Source organism: Nesoenas mayeri (genome assembly GCF_963082525.1).
Source record: "Nesoenas mayeri genome assembly, chromosome: 17".
Lineage (NCBI taxonomy): Eukaryota > Metazoa > Chordata > Aves > Columbiformes > Columbidae > Nesoenas > Nesoenas mayeri.
In genome coordinates, this window is record NC_137565.1 from 10,188,518 (window position 1) to 10,216,350 (window position 27,833).

General features: G+C 55.0%; 1 protein-coding gene across 5 annotated transcripts; it reads left to right on the forward strand.

Annotated features, from left to right (window-relative positions):
* Positions 1 to 388: 388 nt before the first annotated feature.
* Positions 389 to 27,686, forward strand: MSI1 (musashi RNA binding protein 1; the record flags this gene model as incomplete). 5 transcript variants are annotated; one of them, XM_080355227.1, is made up of 14 exons in its annotated part: positions 591 to 649; positions 898 to 938; positions 1,064 to 1,145; positions 1,259 to 1,343; positions 6,013 to 6,054; positions 7,736 to 7,828; positions 18,193 to 18,241; positions 20,163 to 20,245; positions 20,807 to 20,924; positions 22,501 to 22,581; positions 23,833 to 23,889; positions 26,809 to 26,901; positions 26,995 to 27,167; positions 27,645 to 27,686. In XM_080355227.1, the coding sequence occupies 14 exons, from the start codon at positions 591 to 593 to the stop codon at positions 27,684 to 27,686; spliced, it is 1,098 nt and encodes a 365-aa protein (XP_080211353.1). The 5 variants fall into 5 exon arrangements, with proteins under 5 accessions (XP_080211352.1, XP_080211353.1, XP_080211354.1 ...); XM_080355228.1 differs by having other exon boundaries at positions 26,809 to 26,877; positions 27,013 to 27,167; XM_080355226.1 differs by having other exon boundaries at positions 389 to 649; positions 1,064 to 1,343; positions 26,809 to 26,877; positions 27,013 to 27,167.
* Between the last annotated feature and the right edge of the window lie 147 nt (positions 27,687 to 27,833).

Below are 27,833 nucleotides of genomic sequence, written 5' to 3' on the forward strand. Positions count from 1 at the left end.
CAGCTCCGGTCCCGCCCTGGCAGCGCCCACGGCGGCGAGGGCCGGTCCCGGGCCCTCCCCGTGCCGGCTTTAACCCGCCCGGTGCCGGCGCTCGCTCGGCGGCGATGGGAGACCGAGGGGTCCCGGCCGGGGTCTCCGCGGTCCGCCGCGGCAAGCCCGAGCGCACCGGGCCGGGCCTGGCTCGGCCGCGGCGGGGCTGAGCCCGCCGCCCTTTGTCCGCCGCCCCGGGGCAGGTGCGGGCGGCGCGGCCGGGGACAAAGCGGCCGGGGACAAAGCGGCCGCGGGCCCCCGGGCCGCTCCCGCCGCCGTGCCCGGCGCTGGGCGCGCTCCCTCGGCGCGGTGCGGGCGCGGCTCCCGGTGCTCGGCCCCGGCGCCGCCGGCGGGTTTTATGCGCAGGGCGGCCGGCGGGCCGGCGGGGGTGGGAGGAGCCGGGCAGGTTGTGCCCGCCGGGCCCTCCTCCCTCGCTCCCTCCCCGCCCGGCGGAGAGGGGTCGGGGGAGGGGGCAGCATGGCCTGTCCGTCCGGCCCCTTTTCCAGCGCTCATCTGCCCCGGGAGTGCGGCGCCGCTCCTCGCAGGGAGAAGAGGTCCGAATGGAGACAGACGGCAGCCAGCCCGGCCTCGCCTCCCCGGACTCCCCGCACGACCCCTGGTACCGCCGCGGCGGCCGCCCCCCCCGCCCCCCCCACACCCCCGGCCGCGGCCGCCCCCTACCCCCGGCCTCGGCCGCCCGGCCCGGGCAGGCGCGGCGGCGGCGGCGGCGGTGCCGCTGCCAACATGGCCGATCCGCGCCCTCCCCTCCCCGCCCGGCCCCGCCGCCGCCGCCGCCGCCGCCACCCCCGCGGGGCGCCGCGGCCCCCCGGCGCGGCCCCGCTCACGGCTCTGTCCTTCCTCCCGCAGCAAAATGTTCATCGGGGGACTGAGCTGGCAGACCACGCAAGGTGAGCGCCCGGGCAGCCCCGCACCTGCCGCCGGGGCCGGGGGTGGTGGGGCCGGGGCCGAGCTCGGCGGGGGCGGCGGGGCCGGGCCGGGCCGGGACACCCAACGGTGGGCGCTGTGCTTGCAGAGGGCTTGCGGGAGTACTTCAGCCAGTTCGGAGAGGTGAAGGAGTGCCTGGTGATGCGGGACCCGCTGACAAAGAGATCCAGGTGAGAGGCCGGGCCCGCGCCTCCCTTCGCCCCCGCCGTGGCCCGGCCGCCACTTTAACCAACTTTCTCTCTTCTCTCTGCATCCCCTCTCCTGCCCGGGCTGCGGGGCTCAGGGGCTTCGGGTTCGTCACGTTCATGGACCAGGCTGGCGTCGACAAGGTCCTGGCCCAATCCAGACATGAACTGGACTCCAAGACGGTGAGATGACTTCTCTGATCCGAGGGGTGCGTTTGCCGGTGGAGCGGCTGTGCTCGGAGCAGCCATCGATTGCGGTGTTTGATTTCCAGTTAGAGGTTGTAAACTATCGATTCCTGGTACGGATCGGTCGGCCTTTTCTCCGTCCTGCTTACCGGCGGGTAGCCCGGCTGCTGCCTGAGCACCGGGCTCGCCGTTGACCCGCGGTCCGTGTCCTGGCGTGGGTCTGCAGCTCCCGGTGATGGTTTTCCTCCTGCCCAGCGGTTGTAAGGCCCCTCTGAGGAGTGACCGTGACCCCCGTGGAGCTGGGACACCTGAACACGGTTGGGGCGATGACTGGCACCGGGAAATGGATGTGGCTGCGTTTGGGGAGAGGGGAGCTGCCCCTGCCCCCCATGCGCTGCCAAGCACCCCAGGGGTGCTGTCCCCACCACCCAGGCCCTGCTTCCCTGGCCGTGGTGGCCCGTGCCCTCCCCTCGCAGAGACTCTCCGTGCCGCGCGCCCCAGAGACCCTCCCGTGGTTTCCCCAGGCGAAGTTTTTGTAACGGTCATGGAGGTTCAAGACTTTATTGTCTCCGAGCATGGCCAGCGCCCGCCCATGTGGGCCACCACTGGCCTCTTGGAGCAGCTGCAGCTCCAGCCCTTGCTCTGCAAGCGGGGGCTGATGAGGAGCCCCGGCTGGGCCAACAGAAAGATTTCGCTGGCTCCCTGTGTTGGTGGCATATCGTGCCCCGTCCTGCCTTGCAAATCTGCGGTGCTCGGGAGATGTGTGGGCTGTTTTGGGGTGTGGGGGTGAGGTGTCTGAGTGGGAGGTCCCTTCTCTGTAGTTTTAGTCACTTGCCTTCCCCTGAATTCCTTCTCCTTATTGCTGCCCCGGGGTGAAGGTGAGGGTAGGGATGGGGGAGCGGTGGGGCTGCGAGGGGGCGGCACGGTGAGGGGAGACGTTCCAGCTCATGGCATGGGCTACCCAGGAGTCCAAACGTGCAACTTTATTTCTTCCAGCGTGTGGCTCAGGCGTCTCGGCCTTTATCTCAGCAGAAGGGAGAGAGGGCGGGAGAGCAAGACCCGCTTTCTTAGGGTTTACGGTGCGAGTTGCAGCGAGATTTATGTCTGTTCCTGTTTAACTGCTTGGATCGCTCCCTTTGATGTGCACAGGTCCTTCCTCCCCACGGGAGCTCCCGGTTAAACCTCTCCAGCCTTCCTGGCCGAGGCTGGGTCCCCAGGACTCCAGCCCTCCTCCTTTCAGGAGTGATGTAAAGTGAGTTTTGCTCTGGGGGAGGGTTATGGTAAAGTGTTTTGAGGAGGGCCTAGGGCTTGCTTTTTTTTTTCTCCTTCTTTTTTTTTAGTAGCCTATGTAAACACGGTGTCTGCTCAGCTAGTCCCGTCATGAGTCTGCGGGCTGGCATAGACCTCTCTTGGAAAGGCAAGTGATGGATGTCTGTTGTAGCACTAATCCCAAAAGCATTTTGGGGCTCGGAGCAAGCTGAAACCCACTGTCTCCATTCTTCTCCCTGCACTGCCGCCTGTGCGAAGCCGCTCCGTGTCCCACCGTGCGGCTCACGAGGGTGGGGAGGGACAGGCGGGAGAACAGAAGGGCCTCGTGGTGCGGGGGACTGCCCGGCCATTGAAATTCCCAGCTGCATCTGCTCTGCTCGCCCCGCTGGCGCGGCAGAATGGGGGCAGTTTCACCAGGGCCCTTCCTTTGTTAGGAACTTTCATCCTCTTCCTACTTTCTTTTTTTAAATTATTTTTTCATTTAGTATGGTTTTCGGCTGTGTCAGATGTTTTGGGGTGTTTTGCCGGGTGAGAAGTTGGTCTTGTGGTGCCGCGTGGAGCCTCCGTACGGCTTTTCCCTGCTGAGCTGAAAGGCTCTGCTGTGACTCATGGGTTAAATGACATAAACTCATCTGAATCCTAATTTAGGGTTTTATGAAACTTTGCAGGAAAAGGCCCAGTGTCCCGAAAGGACAGTCCTCTCTCAAGGCTCAGTGTCTCCTGGCAAGCAGCACTTGATAGACAGTGTCTGCCCAACTTGTTGCTTCATTGTTTTCTGATTCTTCCTACCCTAACAAGGGCTGTTGGGCCGATTCTCTGGGGAAACCTTGTGCTTTTCAGACTCCTCTTTGTTTTTAAGCTAGATAGCACCAGCCTACGGAGTTATTTATGGAAATGCTTGATATGAGAATTGGCTTTGCAGTCTCAAGGTAAAAGATTTGCGTGACTTTGTAAAGCTGCAGCTGGCCGCTGCCTTGAGCCGCTGCTTTATGCGCTCTGGGAAGAGCTGGCTTGGCGGTGCTGGGTTGCCCTGTCGTTTCTTTGTTGCCGTTACCGAGTTTTTACTGGGTTTGTCTTTTGTGGTGGAGAGAGCGATCTGTGGCTCTGGGGCAGCGCTGACTAACAGAGCAAACGTAGCTGTGGAGGTGCAATGAACGGAGAAACCCAGTCGTGAGGTCTCACAGGTCCTTCCCTGTTCTCCCCCTGTTTCAGGGGCAGCGATACCAGCTGGGTTCACGCAGGAATTATGTGACCTGAACTAGTAAATGTTGCTGTAGGTGGCCTGAAGAGCATTAGTGAGGAGCCTGGCGGGCTGGCTTGGCCCACCTGCGACATCAGCGGGATTCCTCGTCCCCAAAGCCTTGTGGGGTGAAGTGGAAGCGGTTTGAGCTCAAGTGACTTCCCCTCACTGCAGCCTGATCCTGGGGTTTTGTTTTTTTGGATACAATCTCCAGCAGTTCTGAGTGCTCTTCCTCTTAGCAGATTTCTGTCTAGGTGTGTAAAAAGCATCTATTACGTCAGTGGGTGACACTGAAACACAACTCTTCCTGGGCTGTTTGTTTTGACACCAGAAATGGAGGAATAAGGTACCAGTGCTTTTGCTTTAATTAGAAAGACTCCAGCCACTGAGGACCAGTCCAGTGCAAGTAACTTGAATCTGGCACTGAACTTGCTCCCCTCCGCGTGTTCCCAGGGCTGCCCCTGCAGTTGGTCACCCCAGCCTCCCTCTACCTGCAACAATAGCTGGTTGTGCAGAAGAATTTGTGAAATGACTGCCTGCTCCCTCCAGCCAGGAGAGCGCGTTATCTCTGCCCAGTTGATCACACTCAGGGTAATGAGAAAATGAGGCTGAGCTTAGCATTGCTGAGTATGAAAGCATCTTCTTGGCAGGAGCTGAATGACACTGGCTGAGAAGTAAAAGACAGTAGATTATTGTTTTTGCTTATTATCTGCCATCAACCTCCTGGTCTCCTGCCGTCCCCTGTCCTCAGAATTCGCCGTGGGTGTCTGCACTGGCCAGGAAGCGGTCGGGGGGGTGTGTGCGGGGAGGGGAGGGACGGGAAGGTTCAGGTGCCCCAGGGAGGCACTGGAGGGTATGTTAATCTGCTGGCGCTTGGAGCTTGGAGAGGGAGGTTTATTTTTGAGTTTATTTGTGCTCTTCACTTTTGCCTCTGTTTACTTACGTGCTGAGTTTATTTATGTTGTAGGCTGTGAGTCAGGACGGAGGTGGGGAAGGCAGGGAGAAGAGCTGGTGGAAGGGCACAGGGAGGCTGGACTGCAGGGCTGTGTGACAAGTGAAAGGATGTGGGACGGGAGGGCGGCCAGGCTGCAAAGCTGAACAAAGCGGCGAGAGGAGCTGGAGAAACACGGCTTCCTTTTGGGCTGTTGGAGCTGCTGGGCTGATGGGACGACGCTCTGGGCTGCCCTCCCAGCCGCAGCCTGTCCGAGCGTGGGGATGAGCCAGACCTGCCTTTACCACAGGTCTTTGTAAGCTGATTTGTAGCTCTGGATCATCCCCAATGTGATGTAACTTTACAGGAGTTGCTGTAAAAATAGGCTGTAAAGAAAGAGGTGGTGACTGAGGAGAAGAGGAGGCTTCATGGGTGTTTGGCTTGCGGCTGCATTAGTGTTGTCCCGGCTTTTGTGGTGCGTGAGGCCGGTGCAGGCGCATGCTCGGCCGTGCTGAGCCCAGCAGAACGCGCGGCACCTGGATGGCGGCGCAGGGACCGGCAGCAGGTTTATAGAGAAGCTGAGCAGGCACAATGGAGGCTCAGCCTGTGCAGGGAGGCATCGCCTCATTGTGTGCGGCGCTGCCTGGGGAGCGGGGCAGCACGCTGCCCTGCCGCTGCAGCCTCCGCAGCCCGCCGGGCTTTGAGCTCCTCTGTTTAATTTGTGCCATCCTGTCTGCTCTTTTATTTCTTCACCCTGTGTTTCGTGGCGCGGAATCTTTGGCTTTTTGTGCGCTGCCTATTTTCTGTCCTGTTACTGCCCAGGTGAGCTCTGTACTTGTAGGTGTAGTGAAAGGGGAGAGCAAAAAGGCAAACCAGAGCGCTTTTAAGATGAGGCCGGTGATGCAGGGCACCCAGGGGCAGGCCGAGCGGGAGGGTGCAGCCCAGCCTGTTAATCCCAGCATGTGATGGGCTCTCCGGTGCGTCTGGCCAGCGCTCAGCTGGAGACAGACTGCTGCATGCTGGGACTTGTAGTCTCCCTGGATTACACCTTACCGAGGGGGGAAGATGTCTGTGGCCAGCTTTGTTTTACACACCTCAGGTAGATGACTTGGGTTTCTAACAAGGTGCCACATGGGCAGAGACAGCTGTGCGCATGGAGGAAAACCCAGCGTCTGTAAACAAGCAGCAAAAGCATGTTCACCTGTTCTTCCCTGCATCTCTTTCAGATTGACCCGAAGGTAGCGTTCCCCCGCCGAGCACAGCCCAAGGTAAGCACTGCGGGCAGCCCTCGCCGCTCCAAAGGGTGAAATTCGTGGCGGTGAATCCTGTCCAGTGCATGCGATGGAGCTGCTCCCTGGGGTTTGGACTCGCCTGGGGTGGGAGCTGCCATGCTGCAGCCCAGCCTGACGTGCTGCGCTGTGTGCGCTCCCACTGGGCTTGCAGTGCTGGGGGTTTGCACGGCACTGGAGGAACTGGGAGGCCTCTTAGTTGTACTTTAGGATGCATTAGTTAGAGCTGGTGAAATAAGTGCTGCCCAGGGTGAGCGTAGTCCTTCTGGAGTTGCAGCCAGTGCCTGGAAGTTTCAGGACTAAGGAGACTCAGAACAGCTCCGTGCTAGGGCGTGATACAGGTGGAAAGAAGGTTGTGTGTGTGCACATGCACGTGTACAAATAGGCGTATGGCAGAGAGAGGGGCAGAAAGGTTTCATTTTGTGAGATGCCCTCATGTTCTTCAGCACTGGAAAAGGCAGAAGGAGTTTGTTGTTGGACTTTTATCTACAAGAGTCTCTGACACTGAAATCTGCAGTTGCAGGAACTTTTTCCAGGTTTGCAGCTAGAAACTTTGAGCCGAGGAGCCATCAGTGGGCCGGAGACTGCCTTCAGACTTTGGCTCTGCTTTTAACTTTGCTCTTGGATGGGAGTTTTTAAAGTTCAGAGTCTCAACTCCAAGTGCTGTCATGGGAGAAGAGCTGGGGAGCAGCGGTGTCGAGGAACAGAGAGGGAAGAGGAGACTGGTGCTGGGAGGGAAGTGGGGGGATCAGGCACCGAGAACAATTGGTGAGCAGGTATCCCGAGTAACTGGAGCCAGGAAGCACATGGTAGGAATTGGGTTAATTCCATTAAGCAGTTTGGTGACAGAAGGTGCTTTAGTGTTAGAACGGGCTGCTCTCCAAGCCAGGGAATTGCTGCGGATTAGCCCTATGCTCCTTGGGGTAATTAGGACCATGTGTTCCTCTGAGAGCAGGGGTGTAGCCAAGCAGCTAAGGGGAGGATGCAGCTGGAGAGCCGGTTCAAAGGACGTTGGTGTGCCTCCGCCTGGCAGCAATGGCCCCGCTCAGGGTAGTTAGTTTTCTTCCTTGTCCCAGCCGCGTGAATGACAACGGGCAGAGGGATGTTCTTTTCGCCTTCTTGTACAGGCAAAAGAGATTTAACTGGGAGTTGACTGGGGAATGGGTGCGAAATGAGGCTTATTCCATGCAAGACCAGATAATTTACAGTTTGTGAGCTCAGGGGGCCTCCTGCCTGTCTCTCCGCTCTGGGGAGCAGAGCGGGCATCTCAGGGGGCCTGGAGGAGGCTGGCTGTGCTGGGTGACAGGGCTGTGGGGACAGCTGGAGGGCTGGGGAGGGGACGGTCATGTCCTGCATCTTCAGGGCAGGGTGAAGGTGCCAAGAGAGCAGCAGCAGGTTTGCAGGGAGAGGTGATGTGCTGTCCGAGGAGAGGGTGGTGGCTAGGCACTGGCAAGCACGATGGGGCGAGTGCATGAATTGGGGTTTGGAGTGGGACACATGTGCCAGCCGTGTTTGGCCAGAGGGCTTTGGGAAGGTGGAAGCTCAGCTGCAGCAAAGGGGCAGGCGGTCCTGGCAGCAGACGGGAGTTAGTGGCCTTTTGAATCTCGTTCTCCACTCACTCTGGGTTTATTCGGTGAATTCCTGTCCTTCCCTTTTCCAGATGGTGACCCGAACGAAGAAGATATTTGTGGGTGGTCTGTCCGTGAACACTACTGTGGAGGATGTGAAACAGTATTTCGAGCAGTTTGGGAAGGTAAGTCTCTGTAGTGGTGTTGGATCAAAGCTGTTGCTTCTGGGGCAAAAACGAGTTTTCTGAACTCCTGTAGAGGTGAGATTAGGAGCTTGCAAGTGTTTTGCGTGAGGTTAAATAGACCGGAGGTCAGTTACAGATGCTGGGTGGCTGTAATGTCTTTGCAGGGCTACAGCCAGCGACTCCTGCCCTGTGATGATTTGAAACAAAGACTTTGTGCTTATTCCTGGAGTCAGTAGGACCTGGGCTGAGGGTTTTCCAGTGTTTCTCTATCCAGAGGCCTCTTGTGGCCGGCAGATGTGCAGTTTGTTCAAACGCTGGAGGAAGGTCTGTAGACACTCCTAACAGAGCGGCTGTAGCATCAAATCTGCGACTGTGGCCTGTTTCGAACTCTTAAGCCTTGCGATCGATATTTCAGTAATCCTTTATTAAAAATAAGCCTTTTGGTCCTGAAACTTCTCCTGCTGAGTCTTGGGCCAGTGGTGATCTTAGTTTTGGTTGTTTGAAGAAAATCTGGCACTACGTCTGTCCCTTGTTGTGGTGCAGCTCAGGAAAGGGGGGGCTTCTGTGGATGGAAGTCACTTGTGCTGTGGTCCGTGACAGCCAGGTGTGCAAATTGTGAGTTGGGATTGAATTGGAGCGTAGAAGGGGGCTCAGTCTTGGCCTCTCAGCTGCGTCAGGAGGTTGTGAGCATCCCCAGGAGCAACCTCAGTAGTATTAGACTAAAAGATCCCAAGATTTTTCATGGGATTATGAACTGAAGGGGATCATTGTATCCGAATGTTGAATGCGGTCACCTCTGGGGCAGGGCACCGTGACTGTTTGGCTGTTGTTCGGTGGTGTTGTGCATGGCTTTGCTGTTTGGGGTGGGAAGTGTTGGATCCTGTAGCTGTTGGGAACTTCCTGCCCAGTTGTGGGGGCAGAACGCAGGTTGCTGGGCAGTAATCTGGCCAGGACGTCGCTGACAGCATCATGGATGTGGAGGAAACTACCACAGGAACTGTAGAATGTGAGGGATGAAGGGTTTAGTATTAATTTTCGTCTGAAAGATCCTACAAAAGGGTGTTGTTATGTAAAGGCACGTTAATTGGTGAAAGGAAGGAGAGTTTTGTAACCAGTTTTGCCATATTGTTGTAACTTCTGGGCAGAAAGTTTGGAACAAGTGGTTTGCTCAGTACCTTTCTTCAGCTTCTGAAGTCGAATCTGCATGTCCTGGGATGATGCCGTGTCTGCAAAGTGGGACTCCTTTGTATTTCTGTTCAGTCCTAAGTGAAAGTGGCGATGGCAGAAGTGGTCACATATCCCCATGTTTGCTGGTCATTAGCTCTGTGTGGTTTTATTTTCTATTAGAAATAAGCAAACGGTGTTGCGTCCCCAAGAGCTTCTACGTGGTGTCATTGAAGGCGTCACCACTAAAGATGGTGTTGTCCATGTGTCTGTGCAGTCTGAAGGTTGTTGGTGTGACTTGCGTGTGCTTCTGCGCTGCTGATGGATGCGTTTGATAGGAAAACAAAATGTCTCAGGTGTAATCACCTTTTAACCTTCACTGTACCTCTGTTCATTTGAAGCAGAAGCACATCATGTAGTGCTCTGTTTACAAACAGTTACAGTTGCTCTAGACTGAGAAGTACTTTTCAGTTCTTTTGGGGTGTTTTGCTGTTAACGTTCCTCTTGTTTGATGGTCATGTGCTGAAAGGTGTCCTGACGTCAGGAGAGTGGCGAGAACTGGTTGTGTCAGATTGTTTTCTTGGGACTGGGCAGAAGGGAGAGTTCTGCATAGCTCAGTGCAATTCATTTCTGAAGAATTAGCATCCTGGACAACATCCGGTGCTCAAAATCTGCATGAGGCCGATGCAGCTGCCTCTTGGCTCTGGGGAGTTTCTGTGGGGAGAGGTCAGGGCTGGTCAGATTGACTCTCCATTTTTGGGGCAGTTTTCTGAGTCATCTGGCCGTTTCAGCTGAGGAGAGACTCCTCAGAGCTCTTGTATAAAGCAGCGTTCTTGGCCTGTAACCATCTTCCAGATTAAGCCTCAGATAATTCACCCAAGGCCAGGAGAACTGTTTCCTGAGGAATTCTCTTCAGTCGGTAGCTCCGTATGGCTGATGCACAGGAGCAGTGGGAAGGCGTGTTTCAGAGGAAAACCTCCACGGCCATCAGCTCTGGGGTTCTGAGCTCCAAATGTGCTGCTCTGTGGTTTCCAGGGCTAAGAAAAGCCTGTTGCCTTCGGTTTCAGATGTGACTTATGGAGAACGTGATCTTGGTACACAGGCTCTTTGGGTGTGTGTTTGTGATGCTCTGGGGCCTCCTGGCTTTCAGAGGTCTCCTGGGATCTCTTCTTCAGAGGTCTCTGGGCACCCGGACTTCATCTCCTCGATTTATGGCACCTTCAGTGAGAGGTGCTGAAGCTTCAGCTGTGTTATCCTCATCTTGGAAAGCCTGCCTGGAAAAATCTTCCCTAAGTCATTTGGGCCAGTGCTACTTCTGGAATTGGATTGGGACTGTGTGAAAAGGAATTGGTAAGGTTGCCCTTCTAAAGGACTTACTCTCTGAGGAAATGGCTTTGTCTGTGTTCCCTCTGTTTGTCTGTGCACCCCCGTTTTCTAGGAGAGAGGAGAAAAATCGCTCCTCATTTCTCCTGCCTATCCAGGAAAGCATGGGAATGCTTAGGATCTAGAGAGGGGAGCACAAGTCATCCTGCCTTGAGTCCTCAAGGTCAAGGTACCAGATTCCCAGCGGTGATCTGTAGTCAATCTTTGAGAATCCAGCGGCAAGCTCAGCGTGGATCTCGACTTCAGGCAGAGATCATCCTCTGCCTCTGAGGACAAGGGAGCCCGGCCTGCTGAATGGGTTTTGCACACAGGTTATCTTCTAGGTAACCCTCAGGCTGCAAGCCTAAGTGTGTGTTAGATTTGCCACCACTTAAGGCCTTTAAATTAGGATAGATGCTTTTTGAAAAATACATTTTAGTCCAGACAGAAAGCACGCACATGCTGTAGGAATTAGGAGGGGAAGTGCTGTGGCCTGCAGTACAGATGAGGTCAAATTAGATTATCGTGATGTTCTCTCCAGTCCAAATCTGTGAACTGCAGTTCACAAGTCTACCAAGGTAGCTGGCGCTGGTGCATCTTGGGTCAGAAACAGCACAGCTTGTGTGTGCATTAGCAGGAAAAAAAAGGGAAGATTGGTTGAGCTGGAGATTGAATGGATTCGCGTTTCATAAAACAAAATTCCCAAGTCTGATTTTCCCATTTTGGCATTTCTGCTTACTCTCCTAGTTTTGTTTTGTTTTCTTTCCTTGCTGTGTCCAAATCCTTCTCCCAGCTTTGTAAAATGGAAGTGGCAAAAGAAAAACGAAAATGTATGAGGAGGAAATCCATGCGTATTACCTAGGGATAAAGGAAGAAAGGGAGAGGCTGGCACCCCAGTTCTTCGTATCAAAATAACAGGCACAAAAGGCGAAGCTTCAAAGAGGATCTCAAATACAGTGTGAGTTCTCTGCTTCAAAGAAGGATCACTTTATTTTTTTTTTCCTTCCAAAACTATGAATGAAAAATATGGGCTGCTGTTTTCCTGAGGAACAAAATACAAAGGGTTTTTTTAGTACAGTGAGAGAGACTGAGAAGAGCTCCCAAGCTGGCTCTGGTTTGTCAGGTGCAGCTGCTCGCACTTTAAACATAGCGGGATCTCTAGGAAACACTTCTGGCTCCAAAACTGGAATGAATCTCTCTGAGATGCAAGCTAAGGCCATGGACATGCTTTCTAAAGGAGCTTATTTTTGCAACTGTAGGACAGAAGTCCTGGCAAGAATTGCATTCATAGTGTATGTAGCCAAGTGTCTTGGCTTAAGTTGGATGGTGTTGGAGATCTTTAGACTGCACAGGGAAGTATTTCAACAGCCTGTCTGGATTGAGGCTGCCACCCTCACCGAAACCAGAATCAGAGAAGGAAGATATCTTGCCCCTAGCACCTCAGGCATAGCTAGTCCTCTGTCTAGTTCAACATGCATGAGGATGCCTCAGAGCAGCTCGTGTCCCTGCTTCCTCCTTTGCTACCTCAACCCATGGGAACATGTTGGTTTGTATTATTTTTTAGGAGGGAAAGCAGTTCTCCATGAGGGTAATTTGTATGGACCATTGGGTCTCTGATCTTGTAAGCAAGTTATTTGTTTCAAATCGTAACTGAAGAAACTCAGATCATCTTTCTTTTTCAAGGGCTGGTTGGATGAGGTCTTGCGGTAGAGAAAGTCAAATAAATTGTGAGATAGGAGGCTCAGAACAAATAAGGTCTTTTTGTCGTGGAGCTTATCTAAGCTGTGAAATCTTTGCCCCAGGCTGTTGTTGCTAAAATTTGCATAGGCTCCAAAACGATTGGACAAATTCATGGAAGGTCTTCTAAATACACAGACACGCTGTTGAGTTCAGGAAATCCCTGAATCACAAATGGCTGGAAGATGATGGGGTATTCTGGGGTCTATCATAATATCTTTGCCTTTGTCTTTTATGTTCTTTCAAAGGTGTCTGCTGTCGGTTGGTATCTTGGGGGGTATTGGGCAAGGTGGACCTCTGCTCTGACGTGGTGCAGCCAGTCCTTTGTTTGTCATTGAGAGAGAAGTTGGTCCTTTCAGAAACTGGAAATGCAGAGTTACTGGAAGAAGTGGGACCTGGACCCAGTTCAGGTGTTTTCTTGTGAGCTTTTGCATTTCATGAAGTGGAAACGCAAGAAGCATATTCACAATGACGTCTTTGCATGACTCACTAATCAGTCGTGGCTCCAAAGGTGCTTGAGAAGTGTTTAAAACCAGTCTGCATCTCTCCCTGGGCGTGCAGGTGATCTGCGTGTGGGGATGAGTCGGTCACGAAAGCTCAGCCCCTCTCCTAAGCGTATCGTGTCCAGAGAGAGATCTGCTCTCTAAAAATATCCTGGAAGCAAACAAGAAAAAAGATCTGCTGAGGTCTGAGGACGATTCTGACCTTTAGGCTGCCATCTAATACTCCGTCCAAATTCTAAACTGTTTGCCTGAAACAGGTTCTGAGGTCTCGCTCGGGCAACGACTCTCGTACCATCCCACCCAAGAGAAAACCGCCATGTCCAAGGCGCTGGATTCAGCGAGGATTGGAGTGTTTGTCACAAATGCATGGTCACGTTCACCTGCCAGAAAAATGGTGCGGTTTGACCTGGGTGTATGAAATGAGTTTTCCTGCTGACTAATTGGAGAACCTTTAGATACCAATGGCGAATTTCTTTAAAGGAAGACTTGTTCTGTGCTTATGGTGGGCGTGGTTTCCCTCACTTTGGATCGGGAGAATGTTAATTAATCCTTAATCTGCCGCTCTCTGGAAATTTCAGGGATCAAAGCTACTTGTCAGCCTGCTGTGGATTTCCAAACTGGGTTTTGGATTTTCTTCCACAGATCAGAGGGCAATTTATGCAAATTCTCACGCATAAGATGGTCGCAATGAACAGATGGGGAGGGGAGGAGAAGGGGAATCTGATCACCTCTCTTGCGGCAGTAGCCTGTTTGGCTTGCGGTAACAATGCCACTGGAACAAAGGGTTCTCTGTGCTCCGCATCTGGTAGGCAGATAGCCAAAAATGCGGTAGCAGAAATGGTCATTCAGGTCTTTAGTGGGTCATTTGATCTTTGCCAGGTGCCGGCGGTGTGAGGGCGGGCAGGAGCACCTGGGCAGGCTGTGCCTCAGGGTGGGCTCTGTCTGTCGGCCGAGTCTCATTCCCGGAGTTTGGAAGCCAGATCTGCAGCGCAGGTGAGCAGGTCCTGGCGCCGTGTGGGTGTCCTACACCTGCTCCCAGAGCCGGGCTCTGCGCCGTGCGTCCTCCACCCCAGAACCGGCCTCTCCTGGGAGCAGGGTGGCCAAGTCATTTCTAGAGCGTTTCGGTTCGCATTCCTCATTCTGAAGCCGACTCGGCAGCTGTTATTCTTCTGCCTGGTTTTTCTACACCAACGTTGTCATGGTTCCTTCTAGGACGAGCCAAGACATCTTTCATTGCTATTCAGGTGGAAGATGCCCATTTCTGCAAAACCTTTGCTTAAATATTTACAACTGTCTCCAAAGTTTGCCTGTGTAGAAGTGCACCCAGCATTTCTTATCAAACTTGTGTTGGAAATTTGTTATTTTAATCTGCACGAGGCTGTCATTGACTTCCTCCTTGGCGGACACCTATGACTGTCCCAGTAAGACTGGAAGATATTAGAGTGGAACTAAGCCATTGAAAGAAAAAAAACCAACAAAACCAGGACCTTTTGTCCAGGTCCAGGTGGATTGTACTGTGTTGTGTTTGGGTACAAAATGCCTCACATCTGTGCACCTGGTTATTTGGGCTGTGCTGAGGGCTGCTTTGGTGGAGAGTCTCTGCAACGTGTGGCTGTCCCTTTCCCTTCCTGTCACCACCACGCTGCTCTCATCAAAACCAGGTGCTGCTTTGAGAAGGACCTGTCTGCTCCTCTCAGGAAGGTGCCGCTTGCTGCAGAAGGTCAGGCAGTGGCAGATCCATGGAGGATTAGAAGAGCTTCCATCCCCAGGGACCAACCTTTTTTCACTTTTTGAATATGTTACCTCCACTGAGCCAAAGCCATGACCTTTCTTCTGCTCCTGTTTGGTTTTCCAAAGGCAGAAAGAGCCGCTGCAGACAGAGCTCAGAGGAGGTGGTGCTGGACAGCTTGGGTTGAATGTTCAGCGGTTTGGTACCTACTGCTGACCTGCCAAAGAAGTTGTCTCTTGTGGTCGGGTTCCTTGGGAAGGATGTGCCGAGAGAGCAAAGTCTCTGCCCTTCGGCCCCCTCCTTGTCCTTGGCTTTTTTGACCCTCGTGGCTGAACATGGTGAGAGACATCATTCCTCAAAATTAACAAACCTTGAACTTCCAGCCTCACATGTTGGATAACCGAGGCCTGGGCCAGCAAGTGAAGTTGTTCCCTGGGAGAGAGCCTTGGCCACTAAGCTAAACAGTTTCCTAGTAAAGTGATCCGCTTCTTTGACTATGTTTAAAGAATTGAAACAAATATTTATTTAAGGGTGGGGAGAGAATGGGGAGAAAGACAATTCACCCGGCAAAAAAGCCTTTGTTAAAGTACAGTTATGATCATAGATTATTTCCACACCCTATTAAAAATGATCTTGGGGGTGTTTCTGAAACTCTTTGGTGCAATTTTCCACACACTTCTCCCCCATCCAGTTCTTGGGTAATAGATCTGGTTCATCTCTGCCAGCTGCTGAGGATGGGCTGGAGATGCCACCTGCATTCATGGCCATGCCTGTTCCCCAGTGTCCCTTGTTCCCTGTCCCGGGCTCCGTGTCCCGGGGGGGCAAGGCAGGATGGCGGCTCCTCTGTCCCACACGGAGCCATGGTTGGGGACACACACACAGAGTGGTCGCAGGAGGGGGTCTGGCGGTGAACCCTTCCTCCCGTGTGTGCCGGCGGCTTGCCTGTGATGGAGGGAGGGAGGTGTGGGGCGCCGTCCCGCCCGCCGTCCCGGGCCGCGCCGTGTGTGAGGGCGCCGCCGCTGGCGGGGCGGGCGCAGCGGGGCGGCTTTGTGCCCGGCGCTAATCCGGGCGGCAGCTGCCATTGGCGGCCGCGTTGCCATGGCGACGGCCCCGCCGGCGGCCGCCTTTGTTGGGGCCCGCGCGGCCCAGCCGGGAAGGGCCCGGCGGGGCGGGGGGATCGGTTCAGCGCCACGGTGTCTGTCCGCTGGGGCTGCCGCTCCTGGGTGGGTGCGGGTGCGGGGTCGGGGCAGGCCTTGCTTCCCCCCTGCCGTGCTGGGAGCCGGCCATGTTACCTTCATCCCCGCAGTGCTTGGTACTGCCTGGGTGTTTGGCTGGCGCTGGGCCTCAGGGAGAGGCAGCCGGTCTCCATCTCCTCCCCTTGCTCCAGCCCAGGAGGGATGAGCCAGGAGGGATGTGGCGTGAGGCCAGAGCCCTTGGGCAGGGTGCTGGAAATGGCTGCTCCCTGCGGGTGCAGGGAGGCTCTTCTCCATCTCTGGGTGTGCTCCGCTGTGGGCTCCAGCACCACCCAGCACCCTCACGGGGTTACAGGGCTCCGCTTTGTCCCGCTGAGACCACCCAGCTCATCTTACCTGTTACCTTGGAAGGAGACAAGAAGATCCTCGTGTGTAGGTTTTGTTGGCAATAAAAACCACCAGTTGTAGCCATACACAGAGTTGCGGCCTTAGTGTTGAGTGGGGTGAGGCTATTTCACATATTGTGTGTATATACACATAGATACCTATCCATCTTAGATTTAGCTCACGGCAGGAAACAGCTTTCAAATAAAGTATGTGTGTTATTGTCAATACGTTGTGGCAAGACTTTGGGGTGCTGGGTAGACGCTGGATCCCAGAGCACCAGCAGAAGCGTAGAAGAAGGCTCAGCGGGACGAAGGCTGCAGCCCTCTGGGTGCACCGAGTGCCGCTGGGGTGAAGCGGCTGCACGTGTCCCAGCTCTGAGTGCTCGAACAGCGTTCGGCCACTGCCTGGGGTGTTGCTGTGAGGTGGTTTGGTGTGTGGACATGTGCTGGGCGCTGCCCCTTGCAGCTCGTCCAGGCTCCGAGAAGAAGAGGTGGTCGCTGGGGCTGGTTGGACAGGGTAAGTCAGCGCAGCTGGGCTGTGCTTGTCCCTGCTGGGTTTTTCTTTCTCGTGGTCCTGTCTCATCGCAATGGGTTTGTGGGCTCCAGCGACCTGTGTTGAGGTCTCCAGGAGCAGCGCTGCTGCAGAGTCCCATTGACACAGCTTTCTCCCAGTCTTTACTGGGAGGAGGACAGCTGTGTGCCCAGACTTTCTGAGAAACGGATGGAGGAAGTGATCTAGCTTAAATAATGAACAAAAACAGACAGTAAAACCTCTTGAAATATTTTAAGCCACATCAGCTTTTGCCCAGCACGTCACAGTAGTGCCGGCACTGTGAAGAGGCAGAACGGAGCAGCGATGGGTAATGGCAGCGTGACCAGCTGCCCTCAGCCCCCAGCGGCGTGTTGGGAAGTGCTGAGGACTTGCTCTGGGTCTGTGCGAGTCCTTCGTCCCCCGTGGCTCTGGCTGGATGCCTGGCACATTTCTCAGGTGTTTGTTGACTTGGCCGAGAGGGGCTGAGCCGGGATGGGAAGAGCATGGGATGAGCAGGTGCCAGGTTGTCTGTTGTCACCTGGCTCTTGGGGAATGGACGTGTTGGACAAGCCCAAGGGCATCAAAGTTGAACTCTGTCTGCTCGTGGTGGCACTGGAGACATTAGCAAGGGCTCTTCCATCCTTGTGGCAGTGAGGTGGAGCCGGCTGTCCCTCTCCCTGCCCTAACCTGTTGGCTCTCCAGCAGCAATGCTGGTGGCTGCCTGCACCGGGATATGGGCTCTACTGGTGGGATGCTCTGCAGAAGGCAGCAATGCAGATGCTTCCCGGGGACATGGCGAGGGAGTCATCCTTCCATGGAGTCAGGGGCACCTGGGCTTGCTGCCTGGGGAGCGGTGGTCTCGCATGGAGGAGGAGGAGGAGGAGAAGGGCCAGGGCAGCTGCTGGCCGGAGCCTGCCGCCGCCTCCCCTGAGCACTTGCACGTCCAGTTTCATAATCGGATTAAAGCAGCGGCATTAGAGAGGAGGGATGGGTCAGTGGGACAGGTTTACACCGGGGCTTACACGGAGGGGATTGGGGTGTATCTTTTAACCCTGCTCAGCCTGACCTGCGGGCGGGTGCAGCTCTGGGAGCGGGGAGATGGGGGACAAGTGGGCGCAGGCGAGATGTGCTGGGGGGACAGAGTGGCCCCCGGGGGCTGGGGGATGGGACCTGGCCGCCCCTCCCCCCGGGAAGGCAGCCCTGCTCAGGCCTTGCAGTAAATTTGCTCTAATTACAGCCTCCAGCAGTGGGAAACCTCACTAGAGGAAAAGGCTCCTCTGGGGTGGGGGCGGGGGCGCTTCCCAGGCAGGCTCTGTTGTCTGAGGCCTCCGCTTCCCCTGGCGCTGGGAGGCCCCTTATTCCTCTCCCCTCTCCAGCTTTGCTTCTCTCCCCCCCTTTAATTCTCCTCTCCTTTGAGGCTGGGATTTGGGAACAATGCCTTCCCTGCTCCTTGCCCCCCGGCTGGAGCTGCAGGCAAACAATCCGGGTCGCTCCCTGCCAGGGGCCGGGCTGAGGGGGCTGAGCTCGGCAGCACCTGCCCCAAGCTGGTGGGGAAACAGGGCTGGTTGTGGCCTGAGGAAGCGCCTGGTGCGGTAGCCGATGCGTGTGTGCATGTGTACACACACCCTGTTTCCATCCTGGGGACAGGAGGTCTCATCTCATCCCCTCAGGTGTGGGGAGGCCTGGGCAGCTCTGCACACACGTCAGAGGATGCTCATGGCAACAGCAGTAAGCTGATGGGAGCCCTTCTCTTTGCAGGTGGATGATGCGATGCTGATGTTCGACAAGACAACCAACCGACACCGAGGTGAGAGAGGGGGAGCTGCGGCGGGTTTGCCTCCTGCAGAGGGGTTGGTATCCCAGCAGCAGGGCATGCGGGTCGCAGCTGCTCTTTATCTTGCCTCCAGTCGCCCCATCCTTCTGCATCTGCATCCTTCAGCGGCGTCCCTCGCAGCACAGAGGGCTTTTGTCCAGCGCGTTTCCTGTGCTGCAAACTCGCTGAGTTGCAGATATGTGAGAGGAGGCGGCCCCCTCCCCTGCCCGCTCACCTCCGCGCCTGCAGCCCGCAGTGTGTCTTACCTTGTCCCCAGTAATCTGAGCGCTGGGAAAGCTGACACGGGAGCCCGCGCAGTGCCTGCCTCTCGCCCCTTCCTCGGCCCGGAGCCCGCTTCTGCTCCCAGGTCACCTTTTTTTACCCGAGTCTTGCTGGTGAGGTCCGGTTACAGGATGGGAGCAAGGCTATAATATTTGCCCTATCCAGGCCCAGGCCACTCATGGGTGTCCTTGCCTCCTGCTTACCCAGTGAGTCTTCAGACCGACTGCCCTGGAGCACAGCAGAGCTCAACACAAGCATTGCACCACCTCAGAGATTCATTTGCGACAGCTTAGCGTGCAAACTTAGCATCAGCACCTTCCAAATCGGCCACTAACAGCCCTGCGCTGGGCCACTCGTGTCTGTGCGCTGTTTGAAGCGCTTCCAAGCACCTCTGCCCCTGGATCAGCCAGGGAGCGCTCCCTTCTGTTCTTGCCACACTGTGTGCACTTCAGGTTTTTGCTTTATTTTTCTAAAACCATTAAATGTACACTGGTTGTCTGACCTGGGATGTTCCAGCTTCATTTTAAAAGGGAAGAAGTGTTAACCTCTCTTCCTCCACGGGTGCCCCGCAATCCCTAGTCCAATTAAACAGCTGTAGGGTGAGCTGCCGTCTATCGTGTCGGCGGCGTGGGGCTCTGCCCAAGGCCTGGTCGGGGTCTGATGGGGCTCTGGACTGGTTTCAACATCGGGATTTTGTTCTTGAACACCCCAGCCCCTCCACTTGTGGGTGTTGATGTGAATGGTGTGTAACTACCTGGGCACAGAGAGAGAGGAGTTTACTTTTCTGGCAGTACGGAGGAAAAAGTGGGGATTTGGGCAGCAGATCCTTGTCTGTTTTTAGAAATTATTTTAAAGCACCATGGAATTGGCCAGTTCTGGAAGGCGGAAGGCTCTGCTTAATCCCAGCTTGCTTGTAAGGCAAGCTTAAAGGCGTCCTCCCACCTGCCTCAGTTTCCGGAAGCGGCTGCAGTCATCTGAGAGGAGTTTAGTCTGCCCACCCGAGCCGGGCTTTGCCAAAACTGTCAGCAAAGGGGCTGGTGAGAGAAGGGACGTGTGAGCGTGGGCCATGAACACGCTGTCCTGTCTTACCCCAGATACCAGCCTTGCTTTGGTGAACCTTTGCGAATTGCTTTGCTTGCGTGCATCTCTCTGGCTCTGTACACCTGCATTGCTGATATTTCCCTGCTCACACAAGGCTTTGTCAGCAGTGACTGTGAGGAAACGTGCAGGGGTCATGGCTGGCGGGGTGCGCGGAGCGAGGGTGGCGACGTCCCGGCAAGCAGCTGTTCGGTTCTCCACCGACCCTTTGTGTGAGCGTCTGCCGGGGTCCTCCCCAGCATTACCAGCCATGTGGTTTGCCTGGCAAATAGCAAAGTTCAAAAAACCCACAACAACTTGGTTTTGAGAGCAGTTGGATTAGAGAGGGTGGGAAGTACAGGATGAGAAGGGGAATATATAAGGGAGCGGTCCTGCTCTTGTGTATAAAAGCAGGATTTGCTGGAGAGGGAAAATGAGTGACAGCCGTTTGAGAAAGGGCTGATTGTACTGTCCTTCTGCCAATAAAAGAGTGAGGGTAGCGGGTGCAAACGGTGCAGAACTTGGACATGATCAAGGAGTTTTGCCTTTTCTTCAGGGTTTGGGTTTGTCACGTTTGAAAGTGAAGACATCGTGGAAAAAGTGTGTGAAATCCACTTCCATGAGATCAACAACAAAATGGTGAGTGTCTGGGGCAGAACCCGGGGGAAAAGGGGCAGAGGTGTAGGGTAGAGTGAGGCAGGGTTGGGGGCACTGGGGCCCCCACGCACCATCTCTGCAGTGGGGAACTGGATGGAATCTTCTCCCCAAAGTCACAGCAGCCAGTCTGGGAAGGAAACTTGCAGTGTGAAGGTGAACCAGCACGATACTGAGTTTTCAAGGAGAAAAGTGTAATGAGGAATTGCGCAGCACTTGGAGGTTCTGAAGTTATGTGAAACCTTTTGGTGGCCTGGGAGCGGCTGGGTTTTAATCTTCATTCAGAAATGAGGAAGATTAGGCTTTGAGGCCCTGGTACAGAGCCCAGCAGAGCATGGGGGAGCTCCAGGGGAGAAGAGCAGTGTTTGAGCTCCCTGTTGGCCGTGGTGGCTGCGGAGTGAGGAGGAAGGCTGGCAGCACGGCCAGAGGCAGGATGGACGGAAGGACAGCAGGACAGGCTGCCCGGCAGTGTCATCAAGGCGGACAGCCCTGCCTGGCCCGTGCCCCGCGGCAGCTCTGAGCCTGATCCTTCCTTTCTTGTGGCAGGTGGAGTGTAAAAAGGCCCAGCCGAAGGAGGTGATGTCCCCGACGGGCTCTGCGCGAGGGCGGTCCCGAGTGATGCCGTACGGGATGGACGCCTTCATGCTGGGGATCGGCATGCTGGGTAAGCCCAAGGACAAACCTCCGCTCCCTGTCCTGCCAGGCAGCAGCTTAGAGGTTTTATCCCCAGGGCGGCCAAGGGCAGCAGCTCTTCCCCGTGCAAGGCCGGGGATGCTTTGGGGGTGCTGGGACGTGTTTGTGATCGCAACTTGCCCTCTGGTGGCACCTGGAAAAACTGCAAACTTGTCACTGCTGCCCTGCGACAGCTTGGGGGACGCAGCCATGTGCTGCTGGGCAGCTCGGGCCCCCTGCAGCTCCATCAGCAATCCGCAGGGCCACAGCATGTACACTGGAATTCTTTAATGGCTCACTTGGAGTAGGATGTCACTTTACAGCTGAAGCGTGGAGTGATCTGCACCCAAGCTTCTTCCTCCCACACTTGTGCAGGCTTTCTGATGAATTAGTTGATTAAAGAGCCCATGAGCTTCCACTTGAAACAATGGTCCCTATAAATGTCCTCACTGCCATTTAAAGACTATAAAAATGCCTTTAAAGTTCTAGCTAAGCTCTGGCTCACTTTGTTCCCTTGCTTTCAGGGACACCAAGTATCTGGTGTTGCAAGGAAAACTATGTGCTTATCATGAGACTGTCTTGTAAGGAGAAATTGTTGACAAGCAGGCTGGGTCTCATGCCTGTCCATGATTCTGAGGCAAATGTGTTCAGATACAAGATTTAACAAATGAAAAACTTCCTGTGTAGCCTCTGATTCCAGGTCTACAAACCCTCGTGCCTGGATCTGAGAGTCAAGCACGGTCGCTCCAGCACAGGTGCTGTTCCTGGCTCTTCTCCTTCCCTCTCTTTGCTCCAGCCAGGCTTGAGCTCAACCAAAAGCAGTCTTTGCTCAGGATCATTGCTGATGTGGCTGGGCAGAGTATACTCAGCCTGGCTCTCCTTGCTAAGCCTCCTGAGTAGCCGTTAGTCACTGAACAAAACCCCAAAACCGGCATTTTTTCCCCCAGTGTTTTCGCTTGACTTATTGGAGGAAAATAAATCTCCAGCCTGTGGGGTTTGGGTTTTGCCTTTTCTAAACCATGTAAATTTTAAAGCAGCAAGGCTCAAGCTGAGTCATTGGGAAATCCACGTACTTATGTCTTGGGCAATCTCAAATCAAATATTAATCTCTGAGTCAGTGCCCTGCATTCTCACAGGCTCGTTCTGTATAGGTGGTCAGCTTCCTGGGAACGGCAGGGATTGTCCTCCCAGCTCGCGCCAGGAAGGAGCTCTCTGCCTGCTTTTGCCAGCACTTCTGGTGTAGAAGTGACTCAGAGCTATTCAGCCATTCAGATGCCTCCACCGCCCTGATCTCCTATTTGTGAATCCAGCTGATGCATCAGAAAGCCTGAGTCTGCAGAGCGATGAGCTTCTGAGGAGGAAACCTCCATGTCCTTACATGTTTGGAGGGACGGAAAAAATCCAACGAGCCTGCTAGAACTCTTCTGCAGACTCGCATGTGCTGTGCATTCTGCCAGCAATTTACTGGGGTTTCTGCTCTTAGTCTGTTTGTTCTGTCCAACACTGATGGTTGCGCTGCTTGTGGACCCCGTGAGCTTGCAGTAACAGAGCCCTTTTCTCTCACCCAGGTTATCCAGGCTTCCAGGCTGCCACCTATGCGAGTCGAAGTTACACTGGCATTGCACCTGGCTACACTTACCAGTTCCCTGGTGAGTGGGGCTCCCTGCTCGGATTTTTGGTGTGCCTTCAGGTGACGGGGGTCCCTGGCGTGATGGGTGACCCAGGCTCTGCCCCTTTCACCCTTTCCCCTGTTTGGTCTTTCTTTAAATTGGAGACGGATGTGGAAGGGGGAGGGGAAAAGCCCTGGAATAGGTGGAACAGCCTGTCCTTCATTAGGATTATCCGCACACTCCAGCGGCAGGAAAAGCCCAAGGCTGCTCTGACGCCTCCTCCATAGGGCTGCTGCTGTGACGCAGAAGGGCCCCTGCAGCTCTGCCTGTCCCGCTGCCTTTGTGTCTGTCTGTCTCTCTTTACCAGAGTTGCCACCGCTCTGAAAATAGCACAGGATTTTATAATGTGACTTTCTGTGGGCCGGGGAACTCCTAGGTGCCCAAAACTCAAGCACTTGCAATGCTGTAGTTGTGTTCTGAACACCGCCTGGACTGCTCACAGCCTCCAGAAAACATCTGTGTGGGCGATGGGCTGCAGATCCCCCGCAAACCGGGTGGTTTCGGGCTCCCAGCCCCGCCATGTGCTCAGAACACGGGCTCTGATGGACCCTGCTGTGCCGCAGCTGCTCAGCGCCTGCTGGGGCCTCTTCTCCCCGGTGTTCCCCGCCAGGCAGGGGACGAGGCAGAGCACACGCAGAGAAAAGGCTGTCGTGCTGTTTTCTAGAGAAGTGGCAACTCCGAGCATCCCTTCCTTACTTCATCCCCCAGTTTGATGGTTTATATCTGAAGCCCTGATGTTAGGGGCTGGGAATGGGAAGTTGCTGCTTTGCCTGAGGTGAGCCCAGGCTGACTGGGGCTGAAAGTTGCTGTTGCCTCCTAGCTGGCTGGAAGCTCTCTGTGAATCCAGTTTGTGGGTCCCAGTCATAGTGGCTTCAAGTGCCTGGCTGTAAACCCATGGCTGGATGAGTGTGGAACGTTCTGAGCATCTGCTGGCGTGGCAGCTGAAGGGCTGGGTCGGATGGGTTGCAGGGCAGCACTGCGGGGCAGACCCGGGGCTGTGCTTGCCCTGCCTTGGCCAGATTTATTCTATGGATAAATGGATTGTTTCAGTCTCCAGAGCAGGAGTCCAGCACCTTTCAGCACCAGTTATAAATTAGTTTAAAGAAGACCCTGGTCTGGTCGCAGTCTGGCAGCAGGCTGCTCCCCCGGCAGACCCCGCTGCTGTCACTTTGCGGGGTCTCCCTTGGGGCATTTGACAAGTTCCTAAGCTGTCTTGCATTTCGTTTTTAGAGTTCCGTGTAGAGCGGACCCCTCTCCCGAGTGCCCCCGTCCTCCCCGAGCTCACAGGTCAGTCCCGCTCGTTTCCTAAACTCGCAAGCTGGAAGGGGAGAAGGGGGCTTTGGGATGCTAAGTGGTGTCTCTGCTCCACAACCTGGTGCAGTTAGATGGGAAACGTTCCTTGTTTCCTCTTCCATCTGTACGAGCTCCATCCAGAGCTGGGGCTGGAAAGATGGAGAGGCAATCAGAGCCATGTGTGTTGCCTCAGAGAAGGGCAATGGAGGTCATACCAAATGAAGGCGCGTAATCCTTAGATGGTGTTTCCTGCTTCTTGCCTTGTTTTCAGCTCCTCGCCCCAGGCTGGGTGTAAACCAGATCTGGAAAACTGCAGAGAGCAGGGTGACTTCTCAAAGGTCTACCAACAACCTGAGCTGCTGCAAGGACAAGATTTGGAGTGCTGGGAGGAGGGAGAGGGTGTGGGGGCACTCCCGGTTACCCTAATCCCGTTCCCCTGTGCAGGAGGGGCTGCAAGGAATACTCTCCCCACTGCAGGTGGTGCAGCTCCCCAGCTACTCCCACACAGGCTTCCCGGGCAGAAGCGAGCGTGGTGGGACTCTACAAAGTCCTGCAGTGCTCGTGGGGAACCGTAGAATGAAATGGGGTCGGGACCATTCTCGAGGGACTAGTCCTGGCTCAATGTCCTCACAAGTGCAAATACCCTCTGGATCCTCAGCCCCTGCGTTGTGTGCAGTATGTTCTCTCTAGGTGATGCTCCTTCTATCTACTCTCCCTTCCATGGCCGTGTTTTCCCCAGCTCTGTCATGTTCATGGTTTTTGTTGTAGAAAAGCAGCTTCGTTTTGCACCCCGCTCCCCATGTGCCATCTCTTTCCTGTGGTGTGCCTCCCCCCAGCGCTTCCTTGCCCCCACCTGTTTCAGGGTTTGAATCTGTCTGCAATGGGGGTGTGGAAAAGCTTCCTGAGAAGCTCTCCCGGAATTATCAGTACCAACAGACTTGAAAGGGCGTTTCTGTGGCACAGATCCGTGTCAAATCCTCAGGGATTCTCTGTTGCTGAGAATGCTGAGGTTGGCAGCCACCAAGGGACAAATCACCCTGAGGAAGGTAGAGGGAGACCAAATACCAGCTCCCTCTTACACCGCATATGCAACTGCATAAGCACCTGACCCCCACCTCTGAGCCTTTTGGTTACCAAACAAAGGAGATGTGGGTCCAGTTGTTTATTTACATGTGTGTTTTTACAGCAAAACCCATAAAATATGCAGGGGAATGTTAGTGATTTGGCAAAAGTGGGGTTTTTTTGCCTCCGGGGTCCATGCCTGGCTGCTCCGTGCCTTTTCCAGGCGGAGGTGAATTGCCTGGGGCCTGGCAGTCACCAGTGGCTGGGGCGCAGCAGGGCTCTCTGCAACAAGAAGTTATTAATGCCGCTGTCCTGGCCGGGTGCCACCTTAGCTTACAGTCCTGAGTGTCTCGCTGAAGCACCAGCTGGGGATCGTGGCATTCTTCCCTTCCCGTTACGCTTACCTACTGCTAAACAGTTGCTGTGCAGCCTCTTGGCTGGGCTGAGAGCTGCAGTTCGCACGTAGAGGCTGGAGTTGGTCCCACAAAGGGCAGAGCCCCCTTCGTTCCGTACAAAGGCCCCGCGAGCTGTCCCGCGCTCGAGGGCCCTCGTGCCTTCAAGTGGGTGCGTGCGCGTAAATGGGCTGCACTTGGTGGCCTTGGCAAGTGGAACTGAGAGGAGGGGATGGCACAAGCAGGGCTGATTGCTCCAGCATGCAGGGAAGCTAACGTGCAGGTGCTTTGTCATCACAACACAGCCCTGGTGTCTCAGCAGATAGACCGCAAAAGCAAAAAGGGTTTTTTCCAGGGAATAGAACTAGAGGCTTTTGGAGAAGACCTCGCCTCCTTCCTCAGTAAAACCGCATTCATTCGGTTGTGTCTTAGGGACATGGAGCAATGACAGGGCAGGACAGTGGCTGCCAGCAGCCTTTCCTCCCCAGAACAGCATCTTTGGGGCTGCTGCGGAGCAGCAATGTGCTCTCGTTGGCCCAGGGCCTGTAATGAGCGGCTAACCCAGATATAAGCCTCATATGACGTTTGTGTGAAACAGGCTGGTGCCTGCTACTAAATATTCCCTTATAAGCTAGTCTGGGTTTCAGCCTTAACGCGATTGATTTGTTCTGACCTCTTTTTATGGTGCTTTAAACAGAATCACAGTGAATTTCACATTCAAGCATGAAATGCTGACCCAGTCATTTTAAGGGCAAAGAGAAATGCACTGGCGAGATGGCTCGTGCCCCGAGGGCTGGATGCCTGTGGCAATAGAGTTGGGAATTAGAACTGCTACATATAAATTAAGACTTACTGTTTCGATTAAGCCATTTCTAGTCCCTGCTCCCTAGGTATATGTTTTCTGCTTTTCTACAATGAACAGCAAGGAGTTGGGCATTTCATGAGCACAACTTGGGGAGGATGGTGCGTCTTGAGAAGAGTAGAGAAACAGGGAGAAAGGCTATTAAACTGTTACTTAGTAATAGTACCAAGGGACAGTGAGGACGGACTGAGCCTCAGGATGCTGAGCTGTCAGCTGCTGCTTTTCTCCACATTTACAGCCAAAATCTGGATCTGTAGCTTCAGATTAACTGTGTCGTGCAAGCTAAGGAGTGACAGGATGTGTCTGCAATTGCCCACTTCTGGTTCAGCTTTTCCACATTGTGCCCTCAGCTGCTCCAGGCTTGTGGGCTTAGCAGAGCGTGGCCAGTGAGTCCCCATAACATTCGTTGTGCAAAAGGACACCGGTAAATGCAGGGTTGTGCGCTCCCTCTTGTTGTCCTCGGATGTCCTGTGTGAGGCACTAAGCTGACGCGCCTCTGGGCCTGGTATTTTGCAGCGGGAAGTGAAGGCTCCTGCGGAGGAGTTAGTTGCCCGTGTAGCCACAGTGCCCCTGAGATGCCTGTTCCTTCTTTTCCAGCCATCCCCCTCACTGCGTATGGACCAATGGCGGCAGCAGCGGCTGCGGCGGCCGTGGTGCGAGGGACAGGTAACTGCCACTTTCCCCCCCAGCGTGTCCTGGCACGGAGGTTTGCGATGGGGCTGGGGGGGGGGGGGGGGGGCGGGGTTGGACAGGGTTTGCATTTTTGGGATCTTGACTCTGTAGTTCTGCTGCCTCCTGTAGGTTCCACCCCCAGTCGCACCGGTGGATTTCTGGGCACCACCAGCCCCGGGCCCATGGCAGAGCTTTACGGAGCCGCCAACCAGGACTCAGGGGTCAGCAGTTACATCAGCGCTGCCAGTCCAGCCCCCAGCACTGGCTTCGGCCACAGCCTAGGGGTGAGTGTTCCCTGCCGGGCTGTGCGCAGGGCGGGGGATGGAGAGCAGCATGGCTGGGGAAGGGGCTGCATTTCCGCGTGGCGATGGAGGGGAGCAGCAGTGGGTGGCTCCCTCTCAGCCTGCAGCCTGTTTTCTGGTTAAATGCCACCTGCCGCAGCATCTGCCGTGCCACCGCTGAGCCCCAGAGCACACGGTTAGTGCAGGACGCAGCAGTTCTCTTGCAACGTCCCTGGGCTCCGCTGGCTCTCCCTGGCCACCACTCAAGGTCCTGATATCCACACCTTTCCCTGGTCTGGCCTAGAGTGTCCAAGAGCCTGTGTGGGCCCTGTCCTGCAGGTTGACGTGCTCCTTAGACCTGGCACCTCCCACTGAAACCAGCTTTCCCAGCATCTGGGCCATGACTGAATTTGTTGTGGTAGTAGTTCTTAATTTTTCTTTTGTTTGCTAAAGAGTGGGGTTTTAACTCTTTCTTCGCAGGGTCCCTTGATTGCAACAGCTTTTACCAATGGGTATCACTGAAGCTGGGGACCAAGGAGGCAGGAGGTAAGAGAGCTTTGAACAGGAGCAGGTAATGGGAGGAGTGACGTTCTGAGCTGGCCCCTGTGCTTGGGCTCTCGGCAGGAGCTGTGGATGCCGCTGTGGAGTCCTGCGGCCAGCCCGGGGCTC